At 44.0% G+C, this 23,817-nt stretch overlaps 1 protein-coding gene across 5 annotated transcripts; it reads left to right on the plus strand.

Moving 5' to 3' along the window:
• Positions 1-33: 33 nt before the first annotated feature.
• Positions 34-22,909, plus strand: pgm2l1 (phosphoglucomutase 2-like 1). Of its 5 annotated transcripts, none has more exons than XM_088638480.1 (16): positions 138-269; positions 355-460; positions 642-796; positions 6,404-6,571; positions 8,890-8,996; positions 10,100-10,184; positions 10,872-10,955; positions 11,634-11,827; positions 12,310-12,499; positions 12,712-12,809; positions 13,946-14,126; positions 14,459-14,552; positions 15,085-15,214; positions 16,210-16,399; positions 16,728-16,861; positions 17,899-22,909. In XM_088638480.1, exons 3-16 carry the CDS (start codon positions 695-697, stop codon positions 18,020-18,022), a joined length of 1,881 nt encoding a protein of 626 aa, XP_088494606.1. In that variant the 5' UTR covers positions 138-269; positions 355-460; positions 642-694; the 3' UTR covers positions 18,023-22,909. The 5 variants fall into 5 exon arrangements, with proteins under 5 accessions (XP_088494610.1, XP_088494606.1, XP_088494608.1 ...); XM_088638482.1 differs by having other exon boundaries at positions 355-450; XM_088638484.1 differs by lacking the exon at positions 355-460 and having other exon boundaries at positions 34-145.
• The last annotated feature ends 908 nt before the right edge of the window (positions 22,910-23,817 follow it).

The raw sequence follows: 23,817 nt of genomic DNA on the forward strand, positions 1-23,817 counted from the left end.
GTGATTGTAGTTTTCCCCTTCTCTTCAGCTCAGTTTGCATTACAATGGCCGCCGAGAGAACTACAATTCCCAGCCCGCCCCGCGCTGCAAACAGTGCGCTTAAAAGCCGTCCGGAGACTGCGGGCAGAGCACAGTCGCTACAAAGGTGGGAGCGCTGGGGCTGTTGGTGTAGTAGGGAGCCAGGAATTCACACCGAAGTTTAAAGCGTGGATTGTTTTCAAGTCCATGAAAGCAAAATGCGTCACAAGCTGCTCTAAAGCAGTGTCTCGGTCAGTTAAATAGCGCCTTGTGTTGGCGTTTTTTTTTTCCGCCGAGGCATGTGCGGTAGTAACAATTAACTGTCATTTTCGGTAGGTAACACAGTAGCCGTGCAAAACGAAATGAGTCTGTGCTGCGTCTGGGCTCGGTCCCCCGGCATGCCAGCGATGTGTCAGTGATCGCCGGTAGTGCGTAAGTGCAGGTAACCTGGATCCCGTTATGCCGGGTTATTTCCATACCAGCGACGACTCTCGCTTTGATCGGCTCACGTTTAATTGACCTACTTGGCTCCTAGCAGCGAGAGAGTTAGCTGTCCCGTTTTTTTGGTTTGGTTTCTGCTTTTCGTGTTTAACGGGGTTGCTGTGCTGTACCGTACATCCCAGGAGAAGGTGACAAGCTGGAGGAATTGTATCACCTGGGGAGATCGGGAGAAACGATGGGAGAGTACGGAGGCGATCTCAACGCTAACCTGCTGTGTCCCGATACCGGAGACCCGCAGCTGGACAAGGCGGTGGTCCAGTGGATGACCTGGGACCAGGTGGGTGCCCTTCAGGGTTAAATGCCGAGGGCGTCGCCGCTAGGCTCTCTCCGGCTCCCGGGCGAGTTCACGCTTAACCCTGTCGTTTGGAGAGGCGTTGGCGTTCAGAAATGGCCGCTTCATCTTAAATTGTAAATCTTAATACATTGTGTTATTTTATTTTTTTTTTGCTATGTACGTTGCTTACAGGAAGACCTGATTCCTTAACGGTTTCGCTCGCGTCGTACAGTTCAGCGCAGCGCATTTGGCTGTCTCGGTGAATTCACTTCCTCATCTCAAGCGCTGTCACCTTATACAGATTTACACTTACAGTAAATGTCCCCGTCCCCCCCCCCCCCAACACACACAAACGTGATCACGTGGAGCTGTTTACTATTTACTTGGTTAGGATCCTATCACGTATATTAACAGTTTTCTGGTTTCCCCCTTACTGCGTGTTGCTTAAGTTCCATCAGTCTGATCGATGAGAATCTGAGAGGTCGACTGTCTCGATCTTGTCAGATCACGGGTCTAAGTAAGGCAGGGAGAGAGATTTGCTGCTGTAATCTGTGCTGTTTGGACAGTAAGTAGAGCTCTTTCCTCCGGCTGATCATTCCCCAACCAGTATAGTGACAGGGATTGCTGTGCTGGAGGAGGTGTGATCCTTAAACCAAAATCAACGTGCACACTGCTAGTCGATTGGGGATCCCAGGGCACTGTTCGTAAGAGAAAGGGTGTGACCTCTGGCGTCAGGGTACATTCCATTCTGGATTTGCATAGTCTGTTCTCTCTCATGTTCCAACATAATTCAGTTTGCAAGCTGATCTCACCTGATCTGCTGGCACACAATAACAACTGTGCGTCACCAGGTGCGAGCTGCACTTCAGCAAAACTCTTGGATCCCTCAGGGATGGCAGGGCATTGTGTTTTACAGATATTGTTACCATGCCCTTTGAAAAGACTTGGGTGTCCTTCCCTGGGAAGCATTTAAAAGTTTGGTCCACATGTTTTATGGATCGGAACAAATCTCTTCTGTTGCAAAGGAAAAAGCTGAAAGCAGACATGACACTTTAAAAGTATAACAAATGAAACTGTAATCAAACACCATCCCAGGTCTCCTTGAAAAGCAAGGTCTAAGCTGACAAGATGAACTATAATCATTGAAGCTTGTCTGCTAACGACATGTTTATCTCAGCCCTTATACTTCTGCAAATAAGATCTAGATTTATAGGCTATGAAATAGATGTCTTGTATGAAGCACTATTTTAAGATTATTTTTAAAAAATGTTTTTTTTATAAGGTTTTGTAACAATCGGGAGAAGTAATATGCTTTGAGTACAGTGCATTTCAGCACAGCAGCTCGCCTGCACTGTTTCTATGGAGTGGCACAGAGCCTTCTGCAGACTTGTTCAGATTCCGTGCCAACATGTGACTTCACACATAAGTGCTGTTCCATTTTAAATAAAGTGTTTTTTTTCTAAAATGTAAACAAGGCTTATTCTAATGACACTGCTTCATCCATGCTAAGCGAAATGTCTCCATGTCACTAAGTATGGGTGCTGGGGAAGTAGTGCTTTTCAAAGTGGTACAGTATTACAGTCTGCAGGTGACTGTGAGTCACTTGTGAAGGCTGGGGAGTGGCTTTTCATTTGATACGAAGCCGCACCAACTGAACGGCGCACATTCTCAGAGTAGTTCAGCAGCCAGAATCCTGACCAGGTCTAGTGCGAGTGTTCACATAACTCCTATCCTGGAGTCCTTGCACTGGCTTCCGGTAGACTTTACAATCCTCATGCTCACCTGTAAGGCTTTACATGGCTTGGCACCTCAATACCTGTCTGAACTTTTATCACCCTACTCCCCACCTCGCAACCTCCGCTCTTCAAATTCTGCCCTCCTTACTGTCCCCCAAGCCCGTCTACATTGTATGGGCGACAGGGCCTTCTCCTGCTATGCCCCCAAGCTCTGGAACTCTTTGCCCAAGGATATCAGAGAGTCACCTTCTCTAAACTCCTTCAAATCCAGACTCAAAACCTTCTTCTTCAGAAAAGCCTTTACTTAACTGGTTCCATTCTTCACCCCTCTGCTCTTCTTAATACCACCTTCCACGGTCTCCTCTGTTGTTATTGTTGTAATTATAATTGTGTCCTATCTTGTGAAATCTTCTTATTTATTGTTGTAGTCTTATTTATTGTTATTGTCATCCTGTAAAGCGCTTTGCGAAGCCACCTTTAAAGGCGCTATATAAAATAGTTTATTATTATTATTATTATTATTATTAGTTAAACTGATGTTTATTAGAAGGTGTGCTGCTCTGTGAGCTCAGGCTAGAGTCGCTCTGCCATCTGCAGTAGACCTGTGTGTCTTGGCTGCCATCATCTGTCGGCCCAGTGACCAGATGGCTGGTTGCTGCTGAATGCTAACTGGGGTGAGGTAGCTGAACACACTCTTTCCAAGGCAGTCACATTAAATATGCAACCATGTTCTTGTCTGCTGTAAAAATGACTATGGCACAGTCTCCTCAGTAAGAACACCACACTGATTTCACAGTGAGTTAATACTGTACTACTGCTGTAAATTACATTAGCATAACCATTATCCCTTCACAATAAGCGTGATAACTGACTTTTCTTTGGTTAGGAAAAGGAGGAGAATGCTCTCTTTGCATCAGTATGGTGTTGAGGTGCTCAGTCTTATACGCCAGTGAAAAGCCAAATCTCCTGGTTGCCTTATCTTATCTTAATTTGTGAGGCTTTTTATTTTTAGTAGTCTTTGTTATGCTAACACCAATATGCCTTGTAGAACAGGCTTTTGCCCGACTCAGTGCTGGTGGACTTGTTGTGGCATTCAAGAAATTCCACGATCCCACCACATAGCAGACACCACCGTTTCATCTTTCCCTCTCCAGACAGCCTTCTCTGGCAGTACGTTTCAGGAGTGCCCCGGTGTTTTGGCTGGGGCACTTGCTGACCTTTTGTATCTAAATGTCAAAACCGTTTATCATACGAGGACTTAAAGACACAGACTGGCAGTCTCAGAGTCCCGAGGCTGGGCTCTCAAGTGCCTTTAGAATGACTTTGATAGCACCACCTGAATCACTAGAGATGAGGCCACAAAAAAACCCATCAGAAAATCCCTGTCTCCGCCATACCACAGTTCTGCCCCTTTCTCTAGGTTGCTCTGTCCTGGTGTTGTGGAAGCTAGGCTGCATGCTAGCAATGCTAGATTTTTCTGCTATTTCTAATGTGAGATTTTTTTTCTAGATTAATGCTACTTAAAGGAGGCTAAATGTATTGTTAATTTCCTCCTGCAACGCAGGGCTCTAAAAATGCATTTGTTTAAATGTATGGTCCTTCAGGGATAAATACAAAATGAAGTACCTTTCATTTAAATGACAGAGAGCCTTCCACAACAACAAAAGGCTCTGCATATCCTCGTTAATGGACATACTGTATGCAGCTTAAAGTGGAGCATGTAGGGGTCTGGCTGTGACTGCATTTGAAGTGGTTTTCTCAATCCCCATTTGTGCTTCCCACAGTCATTTCCATCATAATCAAGGGTGCCAAAGGGTGAGTGGATCAGGATGAAGCAGGAGCCCACCTGCAAACACAGAAGCCAAAGTGATTCTTTGTTATGGGCTTCTGTCCCATCTGGGATGTTGTTAAATCACTGTGCTTATCAGCAGGCTACTAAAGCCTCTCTATTTACTGGAAGAGTCGCATAATGGCCTTACCTGTGAGGCACTGAGGACACATCATCGTCCTGCAGAGTAACAGTAAAGTAAGAATTTTAACTTGCTGCAGCTCCGCTATCTTCCAGAGAATGGCTTTGCAGTCTAAAATGGAGTTTTTGCTTAAGAGAGCGTGACCAAATGCCTAGCATTTTACTTTTGTGTCCAGATGAATATCTCTCCACAGTCGTCTCTTCAGTTTCACAGGCTTTGCATTTTAATGTTTCCATGTCCATCATCTCATGCAAAAAAAAAAAAAAGAAAACTCATTTTTTTTTAAATCGGATACTTTCCCTTTATCAGTCTTGTGTTTTGATTGACAGAACCTCTTGAGCAGGAGAGAACTGAATTGCGTGTTCGGCTCAATGCAGTTTTTACAGTAAAGGCTTCTGTTATCTTTAATCGGGAAACTAGCAGATTTTCTTCAACATGCTCTGTCTTAGTGCTCCCCAGCAAGCCAGGTCCGTGCAGGCCCACACTCGGACAGCTCTTGAGGTGCCAGTGTCTTATTGTAGACTTTATTATTGTTATGCTCAATGTCACCTTTTTTTTCCCACCGTATGGAATTTGGATGTGCCTGAACTGTACTTCCATCTGAAGAGCATGGTTATGGATCCCGTTTAGATTCTGTAGCGACTAATGTGCTATGCGGCATATCTATTTTTACATTAACGTTGTATTGTTAATAGTTTATAACTGACAGGTCTCTGAGAAGATGTGAGACTGTTCTAGTAATCTCCTGAGATTGCAGCATTATTGAATTATTCTTCAGTAGGCGGCTGGCCTTTGGGAATAAGTGCTGTGTGGCTGATTGAATCCCAGCTGTGGGTGGGCAGTACACACTGCAACTGCAGCTAAAATAATCTTGCCTGTGAAGGCACAGAAGACAGAATATCTTCTCATCTCATAGGTCTACTGTTAGGGTTCAGTTGCAAAACATGCTGACCCTCGGTACTTTTGTGCAGTAGACTGAAGGCACTCATGGTGTCAGGTGTTGTCTGTATGAATGGCTGTCTATGTTTTGAGCCCCCACTCAGTGAGCTAGTCTTCCTGTATATGGCCTCATCCTGTGTCACCAGCCCAGGAAAGTCCGCGGGGAGCGCTCTGTTCACAAGGAGTCGGTGAAGTGACAGTCCCCTGCAGCTTTTCATGTGTAATTGAATTCAAGAGCCTGTTAGGGGGTATAGTTTACTCTTTATTATTAAGCACTAATAGCAGTGTATCTCCAAGGTAACTTCACTCCATCAGGGTACTGAAGAGGGTAAGTGTCTGAAATTAGATGGATGTTAATCTTTCTCGGATGTTTCCCATTGTTTTTGTATAGTATGTAGATTGTTCTAGCTCTCCTGCCATTGCATTTCTGATGCTACTCTTACCTTTCATCTGTAAGAAAAGTGTGCAGTGGTATATGAGATGTATAACTTCTTCTGATTTGAAGATTGTTTGCCATTGTTTTGTTTGAGCAGAAAAAAAGTTCAGGTGTTTGGCTGTAAAAGGAATTTAATATCGCAGGATGACTGTCTGGGTGCTCTGGTTTCTTCCCACTGTCCAAAGACATACTGGTGGGTTAATTGGCTTTTTGGCAAGTGCAAGTGTGTCTGTCCTGAGATGGACTGGCGTTCTGTGCCTGTTGCTTGCCAGGATAGGCTCTGACTCCCTTGCAACCCTGAATGAACCCTGCCTGAAGCAGTTGGAGAATGGATGGGTGGATTGCACCCATTATCCAGTAGGTGTCTACATGTGCACAGTATATGAACAGGACACAGGTGAAGACTGATTGATGGAATGACATTTTCTTGCCCTGTTCTGGATGGCGTTGCATTGGAAAACGTGTTTAAACCCATGTCTCGATGCTGTGATTCTGGGCTGACGGGCGTTCCTCTTGCTGTCCCCTTCAGAACCCGCAGACAAGGGCTCAGATCGAGAGCCTGGCCAGGGAGGGGAAGAGGCAGGAGCTGCGGGAACGTCTGTGCTCCAGGATGACGTTCGGGACGGCCGGACTGCGCGCGCCCATGGGCGCCGGCTTCGCCCTCATCAACGACCTCACGGTCATCCAGTCCACACAGGTCAGTGTGTCCGTGTGTCACCCGGTCCGCACAGGGGGGTGTGTCTGTGTGTCAGAGAGGCATCCCGTCCACACAGGTCAGTGTGTCCGTGTGTCACCCGGTCCGCACAGGGGTGTGTGTCTGTGTGTCAGAGAGGCATCCCGTCCACACAGGTCAGTGTGTCCGTGTGTCACCCGGTCCGCACAGGGGGGTGTGTCTGTGTGTCAGAGAGAGGCATCCCGTCCACACAGGTCAGTGTGTCCATGTGTCACCCAGTCCAGGTCAGTGTCACCAAGTCCACACAGGTCAGTTCCACGGGTGACTCTAAAGGTGTGGGACTCACAGGGTCTTCAGGTTACTGCATTTACGTTTTCAGGCTTGAGGTATTCAGTACTTAAACCTGCACCAGATGGACACTTTGACTCACCCTGGAATCACAAACTCGTGTCTCCAGCAGGCGAGACCCTGCCATCACTTCTTGAACTTGGAACCTCATCCCGAAGCTTTTGTGGCTTCGCGGTTGTATAGTACATGGCTGCAAGTCGCGCAGATGACCGGTTTCCTTTCTTCCCTGGTGGAAGATTATAAAACTGTTTGTTTTGAACTCCTCTTGCTGAGTCACACAAAGCCTCCTCTAAGATGAGTCATGTGAAATATTGTTATCGTCACGAGCTAGAAAGTAAACCCTGTCTCGGCTGAATGAAGAAATAAAGAAAATGCGCAAGCGAGCAAGGAAAGAGAAGACGACGATGTGCAAAATCATCCAATCCCCCCCGGAAATCGGTGGGTTTTCATTTCTAAACGAACCAGCTCTCAGGTGGTGTCTGCACGTGACTGTCTGGCACCCGTCAGGTTGCCATGGCAACGTACTGTTCCTGGGGAGTCGGGCTGAATTCCGAACAATATCCTGTCTGCTCCTGAACATGAAAGGGAGAAACGGATTACAGGAAAAAAAACACAGCAGGTTTTGTGTGGGCAGATCCACTTTTTCTATCGGAGCCAGATGTCTTCCTGTTGTTGCTGCTGAGTAACAGTATTTCCAGGCTGTGGAGAAACAAGCTGATCTCCAAAAGATCGTTCGCATTTTTGTATGCGTGGTCTGCAGTGCATCTTGATACAGCTACATAATATGTTACACAATAGTTCTTGATGTGGTTTCTTCAGGTTCTGGAGATCGCTGCTGGTCTCAGGCTTGTGCTAGAGTGAGCGGCCAGTTTCTGAGCTAGGGCAGAGTGGCACTGCAGTACATCTCGAATTCAGGAGCTGTCCTGTGGGACTGATGGATTTTTGGCCCCGCTGCTCTGCTGCAGATGCACTGCAGCACTTAGAAGCCCCGTTTTTTTTCCTTGTTTGGATTTATAGCTCATGGCTGCATTAGTACAGTCCTCCAGGGTCGGAATCCAGCAAGTTTCCGGTTTCCTTTTCTATCCTCAGCAGCCGAAAACCTTCGAAATGTGTTAAACTATCCCAGTTAGGTGATCAAGAGCATAGGTGAAGCGAAAACCCACTGTTACTGAACCGGAGTCACGCCAGTGTAAACTGCTGGAGAGTTTTGAGCCAAGCAAAAGCTGTGTGTTTCACAGTCCTCAATTCCTGCCCTGCCAGGATAAGGCGGCTGTGGCCTTCAAACTCCGATTGAACACTGAAATAAGCTTGGTCTTCTAATATTAATAAAAATGCGCTCCTTCTGGTGCCGTACAGTGTGTGTGGTAGGAGGAGAGGGTGGTGTGTGGCACACTTACACACGCTTATTTGTGTAAGTATGCTGAGGGATGGAAAAGGCTGAGGAACAAATAGGTTTGTGTTTGCCACGTTTGTCACGTGTTTTTTCTAAGCAACTTTTCTCTTTTTTTTTTTGCAGCGCAAGAATAATGCTATTAGGTTTTTTACACACTAGAAAATAAATCCTCCAAATTCTTTACCCATCCAGCACAACTGAGCGTGGTTCAGTTTCTCAGGAGAAGCCGAGGGAGCAAGTTAATGAAACATTAATAAACATTATTACTATTTGTTCCTAATGTTATAACTGCTTGTTCTCCAGCTGGAGTTTACTCCAGGCTTTCCTTCTGCTACCTTCAGCTCCATTCCTCTGTGTCACTTAACGGACAGAAATTTTAAGGAAAAGTAGCAACAGAGCTTCAGAAACGCAGTGCCCTCTGCAGCCAGTACCTGGCACAGTGCTCTGGATTTGTTCTGACGGGTATACCCTGGTGTACCTGGTGTGGTGCGAACTGAGTTTGTGTAATGGACGATGAATTCTGCGGGTGAATCTGTTGAGTTTTGTTTTTTCTGGTGGGTGGTTGGCGAGTTTGTGACCGCGTGTCTCCTGTGGCCCCCAGGGGATGCACAGGTACCTGGAGAAGAGCTTCCCTGACCTGCGGAGGAGGGGGCTTGTGATTGGCTACGACACTCGAGGCCAGGAGGCCAGCAACTGCAGCAGTGAGAGGTACAGCACCCTCCTCCTCCTCCTCCTCCTCATCCAGCACTGCAGCTTGCCTCTTTCACAGCGGGCGAAGCAAAACAAGCATCTTTTTTTTGCCTCCTCTCTAATGGAGGAGTGCCTTCACGAGCACAAATTCTGACCGACCCCTCCTGACCCCGTCACTACAAATGCAAAAGACCAAGCAATGAGCTTCACATGGTGATTCTTAGATACAAATCTAATTTTATGGATTAAAACAATCCTTTGCAGGTCACTAAACCCGAGGGCTTAGAATGCTCCCATTGCATGCAAAACTGCGCTTGCACTTTTGCCACTGTGCTTAACCGTATCAAAGCAAACTCTCACTCTCACTACTCTGTAAGATGTTGGCTGAGCAGCACTTAATAACTGTAACATATCAAAAGAATAACTTAAATGTGGATCTGTGTGCAGCATTTAAAACGGCTGAATTTGTGCCGTTAAGATGAATGAAATTCTTCCAAAAGTTCTGATAATATTTTATCTAACTTTCTCGGTTTCTCAGTTACAGTGAGGAAAGGAATGCTGAGCACTAATCTGGTTTGTGTGGTCTGCGCCTGACGCATTCTGTACACATTTTGAAGGGCAGGAGAAGGCAAAACAGCTACGCACAGTCAAAACCTTGCATCATAATCTTATTCACACTTTTACCTCCAATTAACTTTTTTGAAGTAAATTGAGAAATTAGTTATTTTTTTCCATTTTTAAACATTGTATTGTATATACATTTAATTATTTAAGAGTAAAATGTTATTTTTCATAAAGGTGTATTTGTGCTGGACATGGTTTTAGTTTCTTTTGTGCAACAGAATAATAAAATGGAAAGTGATGCTAAAGTGATAGTACAGAGTAGTGATGTACAGTGTATATATACTCTTCACGTGCGGTGTCACTGGTATCGGCCCCGTTGGTTTTGCCAAATGGAATTGAAATAGAAAATAACCTGGTGGTGACGTTGAGTCTGTGAGTATCATACCCCTGTGACCTTGCCGTATGCCGACAAAACTGCTTGGTAAGGAGGAGAGGTCCTGATCTGTGGTCGGCCACTCAGACTCATGGTTCCCCTTCCTGTCCTCTCTGCTCACCAGACTCGCAAGGCTGGCTGCTGCAGTTCTGCTTTCCAGAAACGTCCCGGTCTTCCTGTTCTCCACTTACGTGCCTACCCCCTTCGTGGTAAGACTGATCATTTCCTTTAATACACAAATTTAGCTTACGTCTGAAGTAAGGCTTGCAGGGGGGTGGGTGATAGTGCTAATCTATGCAGTGCAGATTGAGCAGACACCCCCCCCCCCCCCCCCCCTTAATGTTTTCATTTTCACTTTTGGCATTAATCTTAACAACTTGTTTTTTTTTTACAGTTATATTTGTTATTGATGCAGCCTTTTCATGTTTGGTTTGCCTGTAGCACTTTATTTTTTATTTATTTTGTAAATAATCAGCAAATATGTTTATATACATGAGTCCACGTCGATTTGATGCTGCAGTGAGCTCTGTTATTCCCCATCCGTTCCCTGGAGCAGTCTGGCTGTTGGAACAGTAGATTCTGTTTGACGCTCACTGTGCCCTGTTACCCGTGACAATCAGAGGTCACTTATTGCCTAACCTGTCAATAAAATTACATGACAGGCTCGGCAGGACTGCTCGGCAGACATGCGCACAAATTCACTTCTGAGATCAGGTCATCTAGAAGTTTTAGTCTCCTTATTAAGAGTGACAACAGCTCCCATAGTTGAAAGATATGGATATGTTAGTGTATGAGAAAATGGGTCACTTGATTCTTTTAAGGGACTTCTAAACAAAGTGTAAAGCAAAATGGTTCCTGACCTGTAGCTCTTTTGCTCCTGCGTGTGTTGCTTTTAGCCGTATGCAGTGAGGAAGCTGGGCACCGCTGCTGGTGTGATGGTCACAGCTTCCCACAATCCCAAGGAGGACAACGGATACAAGGTTTGTCCTAGGAGCAGTTGCTCAAACTGTGATCCCAGCTGTGTTGTTGAAGCCGAAATCTGGGCTTCTTTCTAGAAAACAGTTGGGTGAGATCTTTGGGTCAGTCATCTGCTAAATGCCACATGGCCTAGATGGGGCTGAATGGCCTCCTTGTGTCTGTAACCGTCTGTAACCTGTCTCTGCAGTTGAAACAATGGATACAAAGCTTGTTCTACAATACGATACTCTTTGTTCAAGTGGTGCAAGAGGCTTAAATGAAAGAGCCTCTGGTGATCATTCCTGTGATCACAGGAATCACTTAATGTGATCTCTCTGTAAAACATTCACTTTATTCAGATGGTCTCATTAGTGCCTGCTTTGTGTAATCAAGTGTGTTTCAGTTACTTGTGAGGTGAAGTCTTCTGTTAATATGAAGAAGGAACAACATTTTTTCTGGACATTTTTGAGAAGTGACATTATGAAATGTATTGTGATGCTTTTGCTGGACTTTACGACAAGCCTGATAGGGAGTGTAGGGTCAATACACCATGTAGAGTAAACTGAAGGAAAGTCATAAGGGTTTTAACTTACTGTTATACCAATGTAATGAGATTTCCCAAGGAGAATCTGGGGTAAGATCTTACTAACAGGCTGAATAAAGCAGAAAATATTTTGAAGACTTCATCAATGTTGTTTAAGGTCTATTGGAAAAATGGAGCTCAGATAGCATCTCCTCATGACAAGGAGATCCTGAAGTGCATAGAAGAGAGTCTGGAGCCTTGGAGCGATTCCTGGAAGGAAAATCTGGCAGACAGCAGTGATTTAAGGAGTGACCCCTTGGAGAAAATCTGCAGGAATTACATGGAAGATTTAAAATCAGTCTGCTTTCACAGGTACTGCAACAGATGTAGTGTCTGGGGGGGTAAAGGGAAGATTAGTCTTAGTTGACAACAGTTTGTTTCAGGAGCCATTAGACTGATTCAGAGTGTCTTTCTCCTTCCAGGTGTTGATATGAGAATAAAATTAGTATTGAGCAAGGTTTTGTTCAAATTTCACTTTACTTTTGCATGCAAGCAAACATACTGTATCTGCATTCACAAGGAAAAAGCATCTGAAAGTGAGATAACCTTGCTTAGATAAATGTCCTTTCTTGACTGTTTGCTGTGTCTATGCTAGCTCCTTGAGGGACACTGCTGATAAGAGAGGTTCCAGGCGTGTGAGCTGAGACTTGTTTCTTTAAGGCAGTATTAGCGATTAGTGTTGGAAAAAGTCCAGCTGAGATATTACTGACAAGCCATGGTATTAACTAATGATGTATCCCTGACGCCTTTGTGTTTTTGCTCCACTTGTTCAATTTCTTTACTTTCATGTTTAGAGAACTTAACACAAAAACGCCTCTAAAGTTCGTGCACACGGCCTTTCACGGAGTGGGACACGAGTACGTCCAGCAGGCGTTCCGAGTGTTCGGCTTCCTCCCGCCTCTTCCTGTCCCGGAGCAGAAAGATCCCGATCCAGAGTTCTCCACCGTCCGCAGTCCCAATCCTGAGGAAGGAGAGTCAGTCTTGGTGAGGAAGGGCTGTTTTGGAATAGGTGTTATATCTCTCCCCTGCTCTGGACTTTCACAGCTCCTGTGTTTGAGCAACAAATCTTAGCAGTGTGATCTGCTAATGAAGAGGAGTCTACCAGGTGTTCACATCATCTTTCCCATTGGCTTAGCAAAATAATTAAACCTTCTGATTGTTGTCTAAACGTTTCCTGCAAATCTTACTCTTCCTAGGAGCTTTCCCTTCGACTGGCAGAGAAAGAGGGTGCCAGGGTAGTTGTGGCCACAGACCCTGATGCTGATCGTCTGGCAGTAGCAGAGCAGTATGAGCCGTATGTACAACTTCCTTCCTTTGATTTTATTTTTTATTTTTTATTGAAATGCAAGGATCGGTCTGGTGTAATTGGTCTTGATCTCATACGTGCACTCATGCCTAAGACATTGTGGAATGAATCTGTATAGGAATTCTGCCCTTTTTCTGTTCTGGAGGTTTGACATCACTGTGTTGTTAGCAGCCTAAGGCTTCGCTGTTTATGGACGATTAACCATGAGGTTTGTACATCAGCAGTGCCAAGCCGTTCACCACGCTGGTATAACCCAACCCACGTTTACAGCTGTACACTGTAATTTGTTTATGTGAATAAATCGGGCAGATAAAAGCAGGTAGCAGAGCTGTTGTTTGACTCTGGCTGTGGCTCGGTTAGATGAATTTGTGATATTCTCAGACAGCTGTGCCGTATATGTTTATAAATATGCTAAATCCTGCAGTTAATGTATGTTCTGTGCTTGTCTTGACATCTGTGATTGCAAAAGAGGTCGAACAGGGCTGTACTTGGATTAGAAAAAACCCTAGAAAATGATTGTGCTAAGAGTATAGCAGAAGGTACATTTGTATCAGTCCTTCCATAATTACAAACTCATAATTAGAGCTGAGCTCAAACTTCTTTCTCCCCTGCGCTGCAGTGCTGTGTGTGTCCCCTGCTGCTTTGCTTCCTTCATGTTAGGATGGCCTCCTCTCTTGTCTAAGCACCCCTGACCCAGAGGAGAAATGAAGGTTAAAATCTAGAGCAAGTAAAAAGTTTTTATTTTGGAAAATGAGGCGCAGTAATTCTGCATAGTTATTGTTTATTGATTTTCTTTTCCCGTGTAGCTGCTATTTCAAGGTTGACTTGTTTAGTCAAACTCGAGACCGTAACCCGGCTCGTTTAAAACTGCGTTGCCTGTTGAGAAATGAGAGGGAGAAGCATCAAGGCACCTGATTTCAGCTTTGATTGGAAAGCAGTGGGTGCATCCTGCACATTGTCTCCCCCCCAATCTTTCAGTCTGAGTCCTGTGAATTAATTTTCCTGTTTCTGCTCTTGCTCTGTCTGCTCTTCTGTGTTGGAAAAGGGAACATGGTGAGAGCGGGACGTGTCCTGCATGCTGTCCTTTATTTTCTTCTGTCCTTTTCGTCTCTCCTGTGGTGCAGTGGCCGCTGGAAGGTGTTCACTGGGAACGAGATGGCTGCTCTGCTGGGCTGGTGGCTGTTCTGGAACTGGAGGGAGAAGCACGCGGACATGGCGGACTTGGACAGAGTCTACATGCTGGCCACCACAGTCTCCTCCAAGATCCTGAGGACCATCGCCCGGAGGGAGGGCTTTCACTTTGAGGTACGGGAGGTGGTCGCTCTTTGGTGGAGGCACATTTCAGAAACCGAGTTAAGACAAAAAACAAACAACCAAAAATGCTTTGGGTTGATAAATGCTGACACTTTGGTTAGATCGTTTTATCAATTTCATGGTGAATTCACAGCTTGCTGTATGCAGCGGCATCAGTCTTTTTGAGTTTAAAGAGAAAGACTGCGCAGTTCCATTTTAACATCACCTCATGGAATAACTGGAAACGCTGGATGGAATAAGTCATTTGCTTATGCAAGACCAGTGAGAGATTGTTATGCGCTCCCGTTTCCTCTCTCAGTGTGTGTTAATTCACTGTCCCCCAGGAAACTTTGCCAGGCTTCAAATGGATTGGAAACAGAGTGAAAGAGTTAATGGACAAAGGGAACGAGGTGCTGTTTGCGTTTGAAGAGTCCATTGGTATGTATGGTTTCCGAATGGCTGGGAACACCTGTAGTCAACACCATTGTTCATCTGAGCATGTACTTTCCATTTCACATGACCTGGGAGGCACAGCGCATTTCAGATTTAACGTGGCTCGTGAGCTTACCTTTCTTCTTCCATGAAATTGACTGTTTTTGGGGCCGTTTTTGATTCCTCGCTTGGAGAGTCTGCAAATAAGACCCGTGGCCACTGATGGACAATGATAGTGGTACGCTGCGGTGAACCATTAAGAAAAACTACTGTGAAAAACAGTGGCAATAGCAGTAAATGGATGAGAAAGCCATGCGGAAAATGTAAAATTACAAACCGTTGCAGGTCTTTGGAGATGTACAATACAGTCGCCATCCTTTTCAAACGCATGTTGTAGCTATTGTTAATTGATGTATTTAAGCCTGTTGCTGCCTGAAAGAGCTAATCATAATTAGATTTCACTGCTAGACATCAGGACCTTTGAGACTACTCTTCTTTCCTCGTCAGACTTAATTTCTGGTTCTTCCCTCGCCCACAGGCTTCATGTGCGGGACCTCGGTCCTAGACAAGGATGGGGTGAGTGCGGCTGTAGTTGTGGCAGAAATGGCCGCTTACTTGGAGACCAGGAACTTCACCATGACTCAGCAGCTGGCGCATATATATGAAGTGTGAGTCTTCCCCTCCACCCCCCCCCCCCCCCTTTGACTGGACCAACTTGACCAGAAAAATGGAAACGTGGTGTTTTTGATTAAATATTGAACCCGCCAGTGACCTGACTTACCTAAAACTAGGTGACTGGTCTTGTGAAACTTCTAGAGGGAGAAATTTCCAGAGGGAAGAGCAGGCGAGGATGTGAAGAATGTTTTGCAGAAAGGTCACCATACCTGTACCGATTGTCATATGTACTGTATATGAAATGTCTGTATATTGATAATTCTTTACACTTAGAGTATATAGAGCTTTTCTGGACACTCCACTCAAAGTGCTTTACAGGTATTACAGGTAATAGGGACCCCCCCCCCCTATACAAATGTGTATATCCAATATTGTACAGGAGAAACTGCAGTATGACCATGTGGGGATGTTCTAAATACAGCTTCGGTTCCAGGTTCTTGATGTTTTTAAGTAGGTGCCAGTGCATCTGATTTTTTCATTAAACCTTTTATGCAACAATGTGGTTTTGTGAAAAGCTTTGGCTTGAGAATTCAAATAGGTCAGTCACGCTACACATTGGTGGCAGCCTGACATCTGTGTGATGTCAATAACAGAATATGGCAGTATTGCCACAGTTGCACACTGACAGTATTCATGCATCAGTGGCGTAAAAATAGAAATGTGCCTCCCCCTTTCGTCCAAGTAGCCCACTAGTCCCAGCTTTCAGGCGCTTAGCAATGGGTCAGAATCCATAGGTCGGAAAAGACCACGAGTATATTCACCAATACTCGGCTTTGCTTTCACACAAGGGCAACCTGCTTTGAATTGGCCTTATACGACAGTCTCGGGGAATGCTGTATTTGGCATGGCCCTACATTGCAGTATGCTAAAGGAATGAAGTCTTCTCTGACTGAATAACTGCCAGCGTGCTGCGCGGTGCTCCAGCTGTGCAGGCATCCTGTCCCAGGCCTTCCGCCGGTGATGACCTCTCACCGGTGCTGTCCTTCAGGTACGGGCTGCACGTCTCCGAGACGTCCTATTTGATCTGCCACGACCCTCCGACGGTCAACAGGATATTCGCCCGTCTTCGCAACTTCGGCGGCGAGGTGCGGTACCCGTTGTCGTGCGGAGAGCACAGCATCACGCACGTCAGGGACGTCACCACGGGCTACGACAGCAGCCAGCGCAGCGGGAAGAGTGTAGGTGCCTCTCGGCCGGAATGTCAACCCCTCGGGGGAGAGGCCCCCCGAGACAGTCCCTTTCCTCCTCCTCCTCCTCGGCCGTGGGGGGTTCGTGTTGTCGGCTGGTCGGATGTCTGATGGCAGAGCTGAGTCTGGAGCAGAGAGTCGTAATTCAAATAACCGAGGTGTCCTTGATGCGTGCTTGACAAGTAATGTCTCGGTAACAGATGTGTGATGAATTCTAAAGTTTAGATAGTAGTACGTAGTTATAAAGGACTAACTCCCATGTCCGAAATGCCTGAAAAACCAGTACTTCCTAATTCCTGCTTGTTGTGTTCTGGCACAGGTTCTTCCCATCGCTAAAAACAGCCAGATGGTCACCTTCACTTTCCAGAATGGGAGCGTGGCGACTCTGAGGACAAGTGGCACAGAGCCCAAGATCAAATACTACGCGGAGCTGTGTGCCGCTCCAGGAAAGAGGTTTGTGCTGGGACGTTGTGTGCTGTATGGAGTTTGATTCGTGTCCCATTGAGGTATTTAGGTACAGGGCTGCTGCAGAGGCACAGAAACGTCTTCCCTTGGTTTTTCCTCTGATGGGGTGCCATGATATGAAGATTTTCTGCAGTAATCACAATAATCTCCAGTCTTCAGTCATTTTTAGTCCGTTGCTTAACCTTGGCCTCCTACACTGTCCACTGCCTCGAAATGAGAGAAATGCTTTATTTCATCCATATCGGCGCTTTCTAAATTTCCTGCTTCTCACAGGTGGGATTGTCCGATTGCTAAGCCGTATCCATAAATCAACCAGCAGATTTTTTTTCTTGTTATTATGTATATTATTACTTTCTGCTGGCAGAGGCCATGACTGATTTACCATATTTTCTGACTTTCAGCTTTTCAGGTGTACCGTTTTAGCCGTTTCTCAATGGTACTGAGAGAATTGAAAAGAGTTATTATGCCCAAGGCTTTCCTGTCCCTGCTCATGTTTGTGTTATTTATTTTTAAACTGGTGTACATGAGCACCGAGCTCATCGAGGGAGTTGAGAAATGCAAGCTGTTCAGGACATTACTTATTCATGACTCTGCATCAAATACATGTTTGAAAGCATTAATCTTTGTCTGAAAAACAGTTCCTGAATATGGGACTGTGTTGTTCAGGAAATAACATGTTTGTGTAAGTATAAGCGTTTGTTCAAGAGTGCACCAAAAGACTATAGTGAAATAGTTACCACTGCTAAAAACAAAATGAGAACTTAAAATGGCTACAAACAGCAGGAGACCACTGGAAGTAACGCAATAAGAATATAACAAACCGTAAGAATAGTCATATTTCACGCCTCATTGATGGTGCTTCTTTGTTAGGTGAGGATCAGTAAAACAGTGCGTGTTGTGTTGCTGCTGTCAGACAGTTCAGTAATTCTTCATACTTCACAGTTTGATCAGTGAGTAGTGTCTCAGTATGCACTTTTGGGGCCCTTATCAATAAATAAAGAAATTCTTTTTCTCGCCTTCTGCAGTGACCTTTCCAGCATGAGGGAGGAGCTCCGGAAGCTGACCGCCGCTCTGGTTGAGGACTTCCTGGAGCCGGACAGGAACAACCTCACGCGACGCTCCTCCAGAGAGAGTGAAAAACTACTCTAGTATTAAAATATTCAGCGGAATGGTCACTGCATTGCACTGCCTAAAAAAAAAAGTTTAAGGGAAATGTCCTGGGGGTTTATTTATGTTTTTTTACTTGTTATGATGTTGACTGCGTTATTGAGACACTTTGTTCCAGTTTAATTACTATGACCTGCATCTCTGTCTTGCTTGCTGGATTGCGTTCTGCCAGACAGATGAGCAGTCTAAGCCTTCCTGAGGCTCGATGCCAGATGGTTGTATTGTTTTGTTCTTCAACCATTATAGAACACCAGGGTTCAGTTTCATGAACCACGTTCTGGTTCTGCGTTTCTTAAAACCCCAGCAGAATAAACTTGCAAACCTTTCTTTCATGTAGATGTTGTTTTACTAAAACTGCCTGTTAACGTACAAAAAGCACCTTGCGAAATGTCACTGTGGCCACTGGGTTCTCCTTATTTACCGGGACAGTTCTCTTAAATATGTGCGTGTGACTGGGGGAGCTGGGGATGGTGAAGGCTGTGTCTGAGGGTGTTAGTGCAGGCTCTCTGCTGACAATCTGCTCTGCTGGTCACTCCCCATGAGTGCGAAACAGTGACATGCCACCTTCTACCAGTGGTGTTCTCCTGTACTAAAGCTGCTGTTCAATCGTGCAAATAAGTAAATGTGCTGTGTTTGACTGCAGTTCAGCTCAAACTGAACAGAAAATGCTTCCAAGTGTTTGGTGTCCCGTCTTGGATGTGTGTTTCTGTGCTAAAACAAACGCATCCCTGTAGCTCAAAGTGGGGATATTGTAGGGCTGTGCAGAGCATGGATATTTCAGCCTGTCTTTTACATGGCATCAAAGCAAATGATTTAACATCCCTACTTTGGGAGCCTTTCATACTTTCATACGTCATAGGTGCTTGCTTTTGGACTCCCCTCCCCAGCTACTTAAATAACATGTGCTCCCTACCTTCAAGCCATCACATATCTTACATGCCCGATTATTCACGACTGCTTTAGTTTGTACCTGAGCACACAGACCGCATGGGTCTGCCTTCATATTCATGTTTGTAAACAGAACATTTTGAAAAGGTAGCTTGTAGGTGAACTTGCAAGACTCTTAGTGCTACCTTTGAACAGACTCTCCGTTTCTTTTACACAGCAGTCTGACAATCAGAAGATTAACCTTGTCTGTCACCTGTGCTAAAGACTGCACACTCGTGTCTTATCTCAAGAGTTCAGAATTGTCTACTTCAGTTACAGCAGAATTAACTGCAACAAGTACCGGTCTTTGAGTGACAAATACAAGTCTTGGCAGGATAAAGGGGACGATGGCCTCTTGATTGACCTGTTCAGGTCTCTTGCTTGTCTATTTATAACCCAGGCAGCAGTGTAAGGTTACAGTTTATGCTCGTGTGATGAGTAACACAGCGGCAGTGTCCTTTTCCCTTGCACTAGGGAAATGCATTTGACTTTAGGATCCAACTTTACTGTCACTTTATTTTCACAAGTCCAGTGACGTCTCCATGATAAGTAAATGGTGACTTGTGGTGAAAGCGAAGAGCAGGATGGCTTTGGTCACATTTTATTTCAGTACCAGAAGTGCCAGCTTTTATTCCTTATAGACCTGGCAACATCCACATCTGCATTTTTAATAGTCTATAAATGGTTTTCCTGCACTGAAATTTACATTAAGTGCTCCAGTTGAGTGCTTAACTCTTGCGGTGAAATTATGCCCACGCCTGCGTAACGTTACTGAATCACCTCAGCTGTATGCAAAAAAAGCAAGCAGATTCTGATGCTTGGAGAGCTCAATGTGTGATCTAGCTAAAAGATGTTTACCTCCTGAGTAAAATGTAACCGCTGTGTTTGCTTATTAGAAACAGTAGGTGCTACAAACAAATCCAGATGCAGTCAAGGCTTAGGAGATCAAAAGATGTCTCTGAATAGCAAAAAGCAGAAAACAAGATACAAAAGACAAAAGATGAGACAAAAGGCGCTGGTTGTGTATCTTGTACACATTTGAAATATATGGGCTCTTGCTCAAAGGGGTTGTGAACACCAGCAGCAGGAAAAATGAAAAGTGCTGCTTTTGATGTTCTGCACACTGATGCAGAGTACCCTCACAATAAAAAGATAAGGGAAAAGGAAATTGTCTTTATACTGCATTGCTATATATGCTGTTAATACCTGTGTAAGCCTGGTATTGATGTACACTGCTTCATTTTTATTAAGCTGCTGCAAAGCTTTAGCCCTCCCTGTGTGCATGAGTGTTTTTCTCCACCAGGAGGTGCAGCTGAGAGTCTGTGTGTTCCTAATAACTGCACAATTCGCTTTGGGTAGGGATCCGACAGTAGAGAAGGAAATGAAACTGATTGCTTTAGAGTCTTCAGCTCTAAAGCTATTAAAGGGTCATGAAGAGTGATGCAGCAATTAAATTGCAATAAAGGCAAACCTACCAGACAGCTAGTGTAAGGTAAGCTTTGGTTGGCCTTGGGATAACTTAACCACTAGATACAGTACAATGGCTGCATTCTTAAGCAGGAGGTGTATGTTCACGGTCTGTGGAGTTGTGTGATTGTAAGGCTAGTCACTAGTGATGTTCCAGTAATGCTGTGTTAGATGGTACAACTGGAAAAGGCTTTCACCGAAGGTTTGTTTTCTGTTCATCACCTACAGTACTATAACAATTTGACACTTTAGATGTTATCCACCAAGGTTTAGACATTCGCAATGGGAGTGGCAGGAGAATCTATACAGGAACACAAAATTCAAAGGCTCCAGGATTATGGGGCCATATCAGATTACTCTGAGTGAGATTTTGGATGAGATACAGCAGGTTAGACTGTGGGAATCTGAGCACAGGATCTGGGGATTCGAGGGGAGGGAGTCTGGAGTCTCCCATTGCAGTGCCAACATTTCTGCAGTAAAACTAGAAAACCAAACCAAACTTGAGCAGCAGAGAAGACGAAACATATTTCCAAAACAAGCCACATTGATTGCTAGTCTTTAGAGCAATTTAAAGTGATTTCTAAACTTAAACCTGTATCCGTGTCCTCTGTAAAACTATTGGATATTTAAATTAACAATAGTTGATGATGGCACCCAGCTTGGTGTCATTCAAGCTGGAGTGCGATTTGTCTGTAAGTCTATGCTGCTGGACAGATGTTTAAAGAGTGCCTCCTATTAGTTAGACATTAAATATTTAACTTCTGAACTTAAAATTGTGCTGCTCTGGTGTGTTGCATTATACATAGATATATTTTTTAAGTGATATTTTTGGTAGTCAGAAGATAGTTTTGGACTGAAAAGACTTTATTTTTCATGCTGTTCAGACTGTCGGCACTTTATTCCTCTTTAATCATATTGTATTTCCTCTTGGGTTATCAGCTTTATGATTTCTTATCCTTCAAGTTGTATTCTAAAAATCCGTCAGACATTTCAGGCTAAAGAGCTCAACACCGACAGTCGGTGGTTGGATTGTGATTTTCGTCCTGTCTGAAGCCCAGGCCTGTGAGTGTTGTGCAGCTGGAGTCTCTGTTCCGCTGTGTCCAAACACCGGATCTCCAGGATCTCTCCAGCAGGAAGAGAGATTCAGGGAGCCACCTGCTGGCAAGCAATGTGGGCTCAATGGCCACCTCTGAATTCTGCTCTTTCTCACGTTCTTCAGTGAGAATAAAAAATTAAAATGAAATTTAACTATGCGTTCCTATTTATGAAGAAAACAACTGGCTTGGAAACGTGTCCTTAAATGCACATGGCAAAATGGGGAAAACAGACATGAGGTGTTTTGCAGTTATTTTATATTCTAGTAATAAAAATGTCAATCCAGATTTCACAGTTTCTTACTTTCTTTAAAACTTCCTGTCAGAATAATGTTACAGCGGCAACAGAAGGTTTTGCACTAAAGGGGGTCTTTTGAGACCAGATGGAAACTATAACATCTTTAATGTTTAGGTTTAGGGCAACTGTAAGAATAGTTACTCCCATCTGAAATTTCTTGAAAAAACCCATTCGTCTCGTTCGTCAAAACACTCCATTTACTTCAATTAGTAGTCAGTAAAGTCTCATTCTTATTGATGGGGGCTGCGTGTTTAAATGGGATGTAGCCCATTCCAAGTAAAAGTCCCCAAAGAGAAACTGATGCTGTGAATTCCAAGGAACAGTCCCAGTGTGGATAAATGTGGTGAACTGCTGCTATAGAGGTATTTGCTGAATTTGATAGAGTTTGACTGTAAGACTTTCCTTACAAGGCCAAAGAGCACTGCTTTGCTGCCTTTGTGTTAATGTGAAAACTCTTGTGTTGTTACCTCTTTAATGCTTCTTTAAGAATATATATTTTTAAAATCTTACTGCTCTGCGTCTTTACGATATCTTGAAATTGTCGTGTTCAGGGTCCTTGATGAACAATGGAGTGTTTTCCTGTGTTGTGTCTATTTATGCTTTAACTTGAAATCCATTTTTATATTGTGCCGAGATGATTGAATGACCCTGACCTCTTTTTTTAAACATGCCATGCATGTAAATTTGTCCTGACAAACACGGCCGTAATTTTTTGGTAATGTGAGAGTTCTCTCATCCTCTCTCGAAGGTCAGGCATGACTGCTGTGCGGAGGCGATAAGCTGATTTTTACTCTTTGCCTCAGTTACAAGCAAGGATGAGTAACTCTCAGTTTTCCCTTAAATGTACTATAAAGCAGCAAATGTACTCTTAGTCTTAATTTTCATTTTTTTAATTCTGTGATAAATTATTAAAACAATGTTCAGTGTGGTACAAGCACAGCTAAATATAAGTTATATATTCAATATAAGGCACATTATTAAAAAGTGGGTTTCTGTTGTAGATTTTGCTTTTCTTTGTAACTTATGACTGGCTGCACATTGTTTCAATGCTGATGTACCAATAAAACCATTTTTCCTCTGTAAGACTGTTGCATTTTCTTTCCTTTGACAGTAATGTGATAACTTAGACAAGACTAAAAGCAACTAGCCTATTTCACTTTCTGGACATCTGGACATTCATTAATTGAATGGAACGATTTTTTAAAACCAATTTCTAAGTGTCCATAGCCTTACATATTATTTTTCAGCTCAACCAGTATCCTTTGTTATTCCGAGCAGTTACACAGCAGACTAGTGAACCAGGGAGCCAGATTTACAGAGGAAGTCTCTCCAGATGTAGTGTAATCAGAGACAGATGTTTCTTCGGTCCTGTTTCTGTGTTCAGAACCTGTTTTACGCTGTAGCCACATTGCAGTTTGTTTTCTTGCAGCTTGTGGTCAACTCTCACCTTATAGTTAAAAAGGTCTCTTCTTTTTCTTTTGTCCATTTGTTTTGAGTGCAGCACTCTATAAGCGCTTAATGATATTGTATCAGTCTATACAGTTTTGAATGATGGAGACTGTCTTCGTTACTCTTAAAGCTTAAGAGTATCCAAAGGTGAGTCTCAGGTTTAATGCTACTGTGTGTTGTCATGGAATTGCTTCAAAATAGAATAAAAAGTATTGACCTTGTAATCAGTACAGAACCCTGATTTAATCATGCTTTAGCCACATAAAAGTAATTGTTTCAGCCCGGTTTGCACCTCTTAGCAGAGTGAACGTGCCTTTTCTTGTGCTTTTCTAGTTTCATATTGTCGTATTTCTTTCTGCCACATGAGGTCGCCAATGTACCATAAAACTGTTGCTCGACACTGGTCCCGCCGAACTGTTCCTTAAGCGTATTGTTTCGTCAGTTGAGGTTTTAAAATTCTATCATCTCTTAAAAAGCAATGATGAGTTACAAATTAGCATGAACCCAAATTCAGGATTATGTTTATGTTAAATTATTATATA

The sequence above is a fragment of the Lepisosteus platostomus genome, chromosome 7, assembly GCF_059453375.1.
Source record: "Lepisosteus platostomus isolate fLepPlt1 chromosome 7, fLepPlt1.hap1, whole genome shotgun sequence".
In the NCBI taxonomy this organism is placed as follows: Eukaryota; Metazoa; Chordata; class Actinopteri; order Semionotiformes; family Lepisosteidae; genus Lepisosteus; species Lepisosteus platostomus.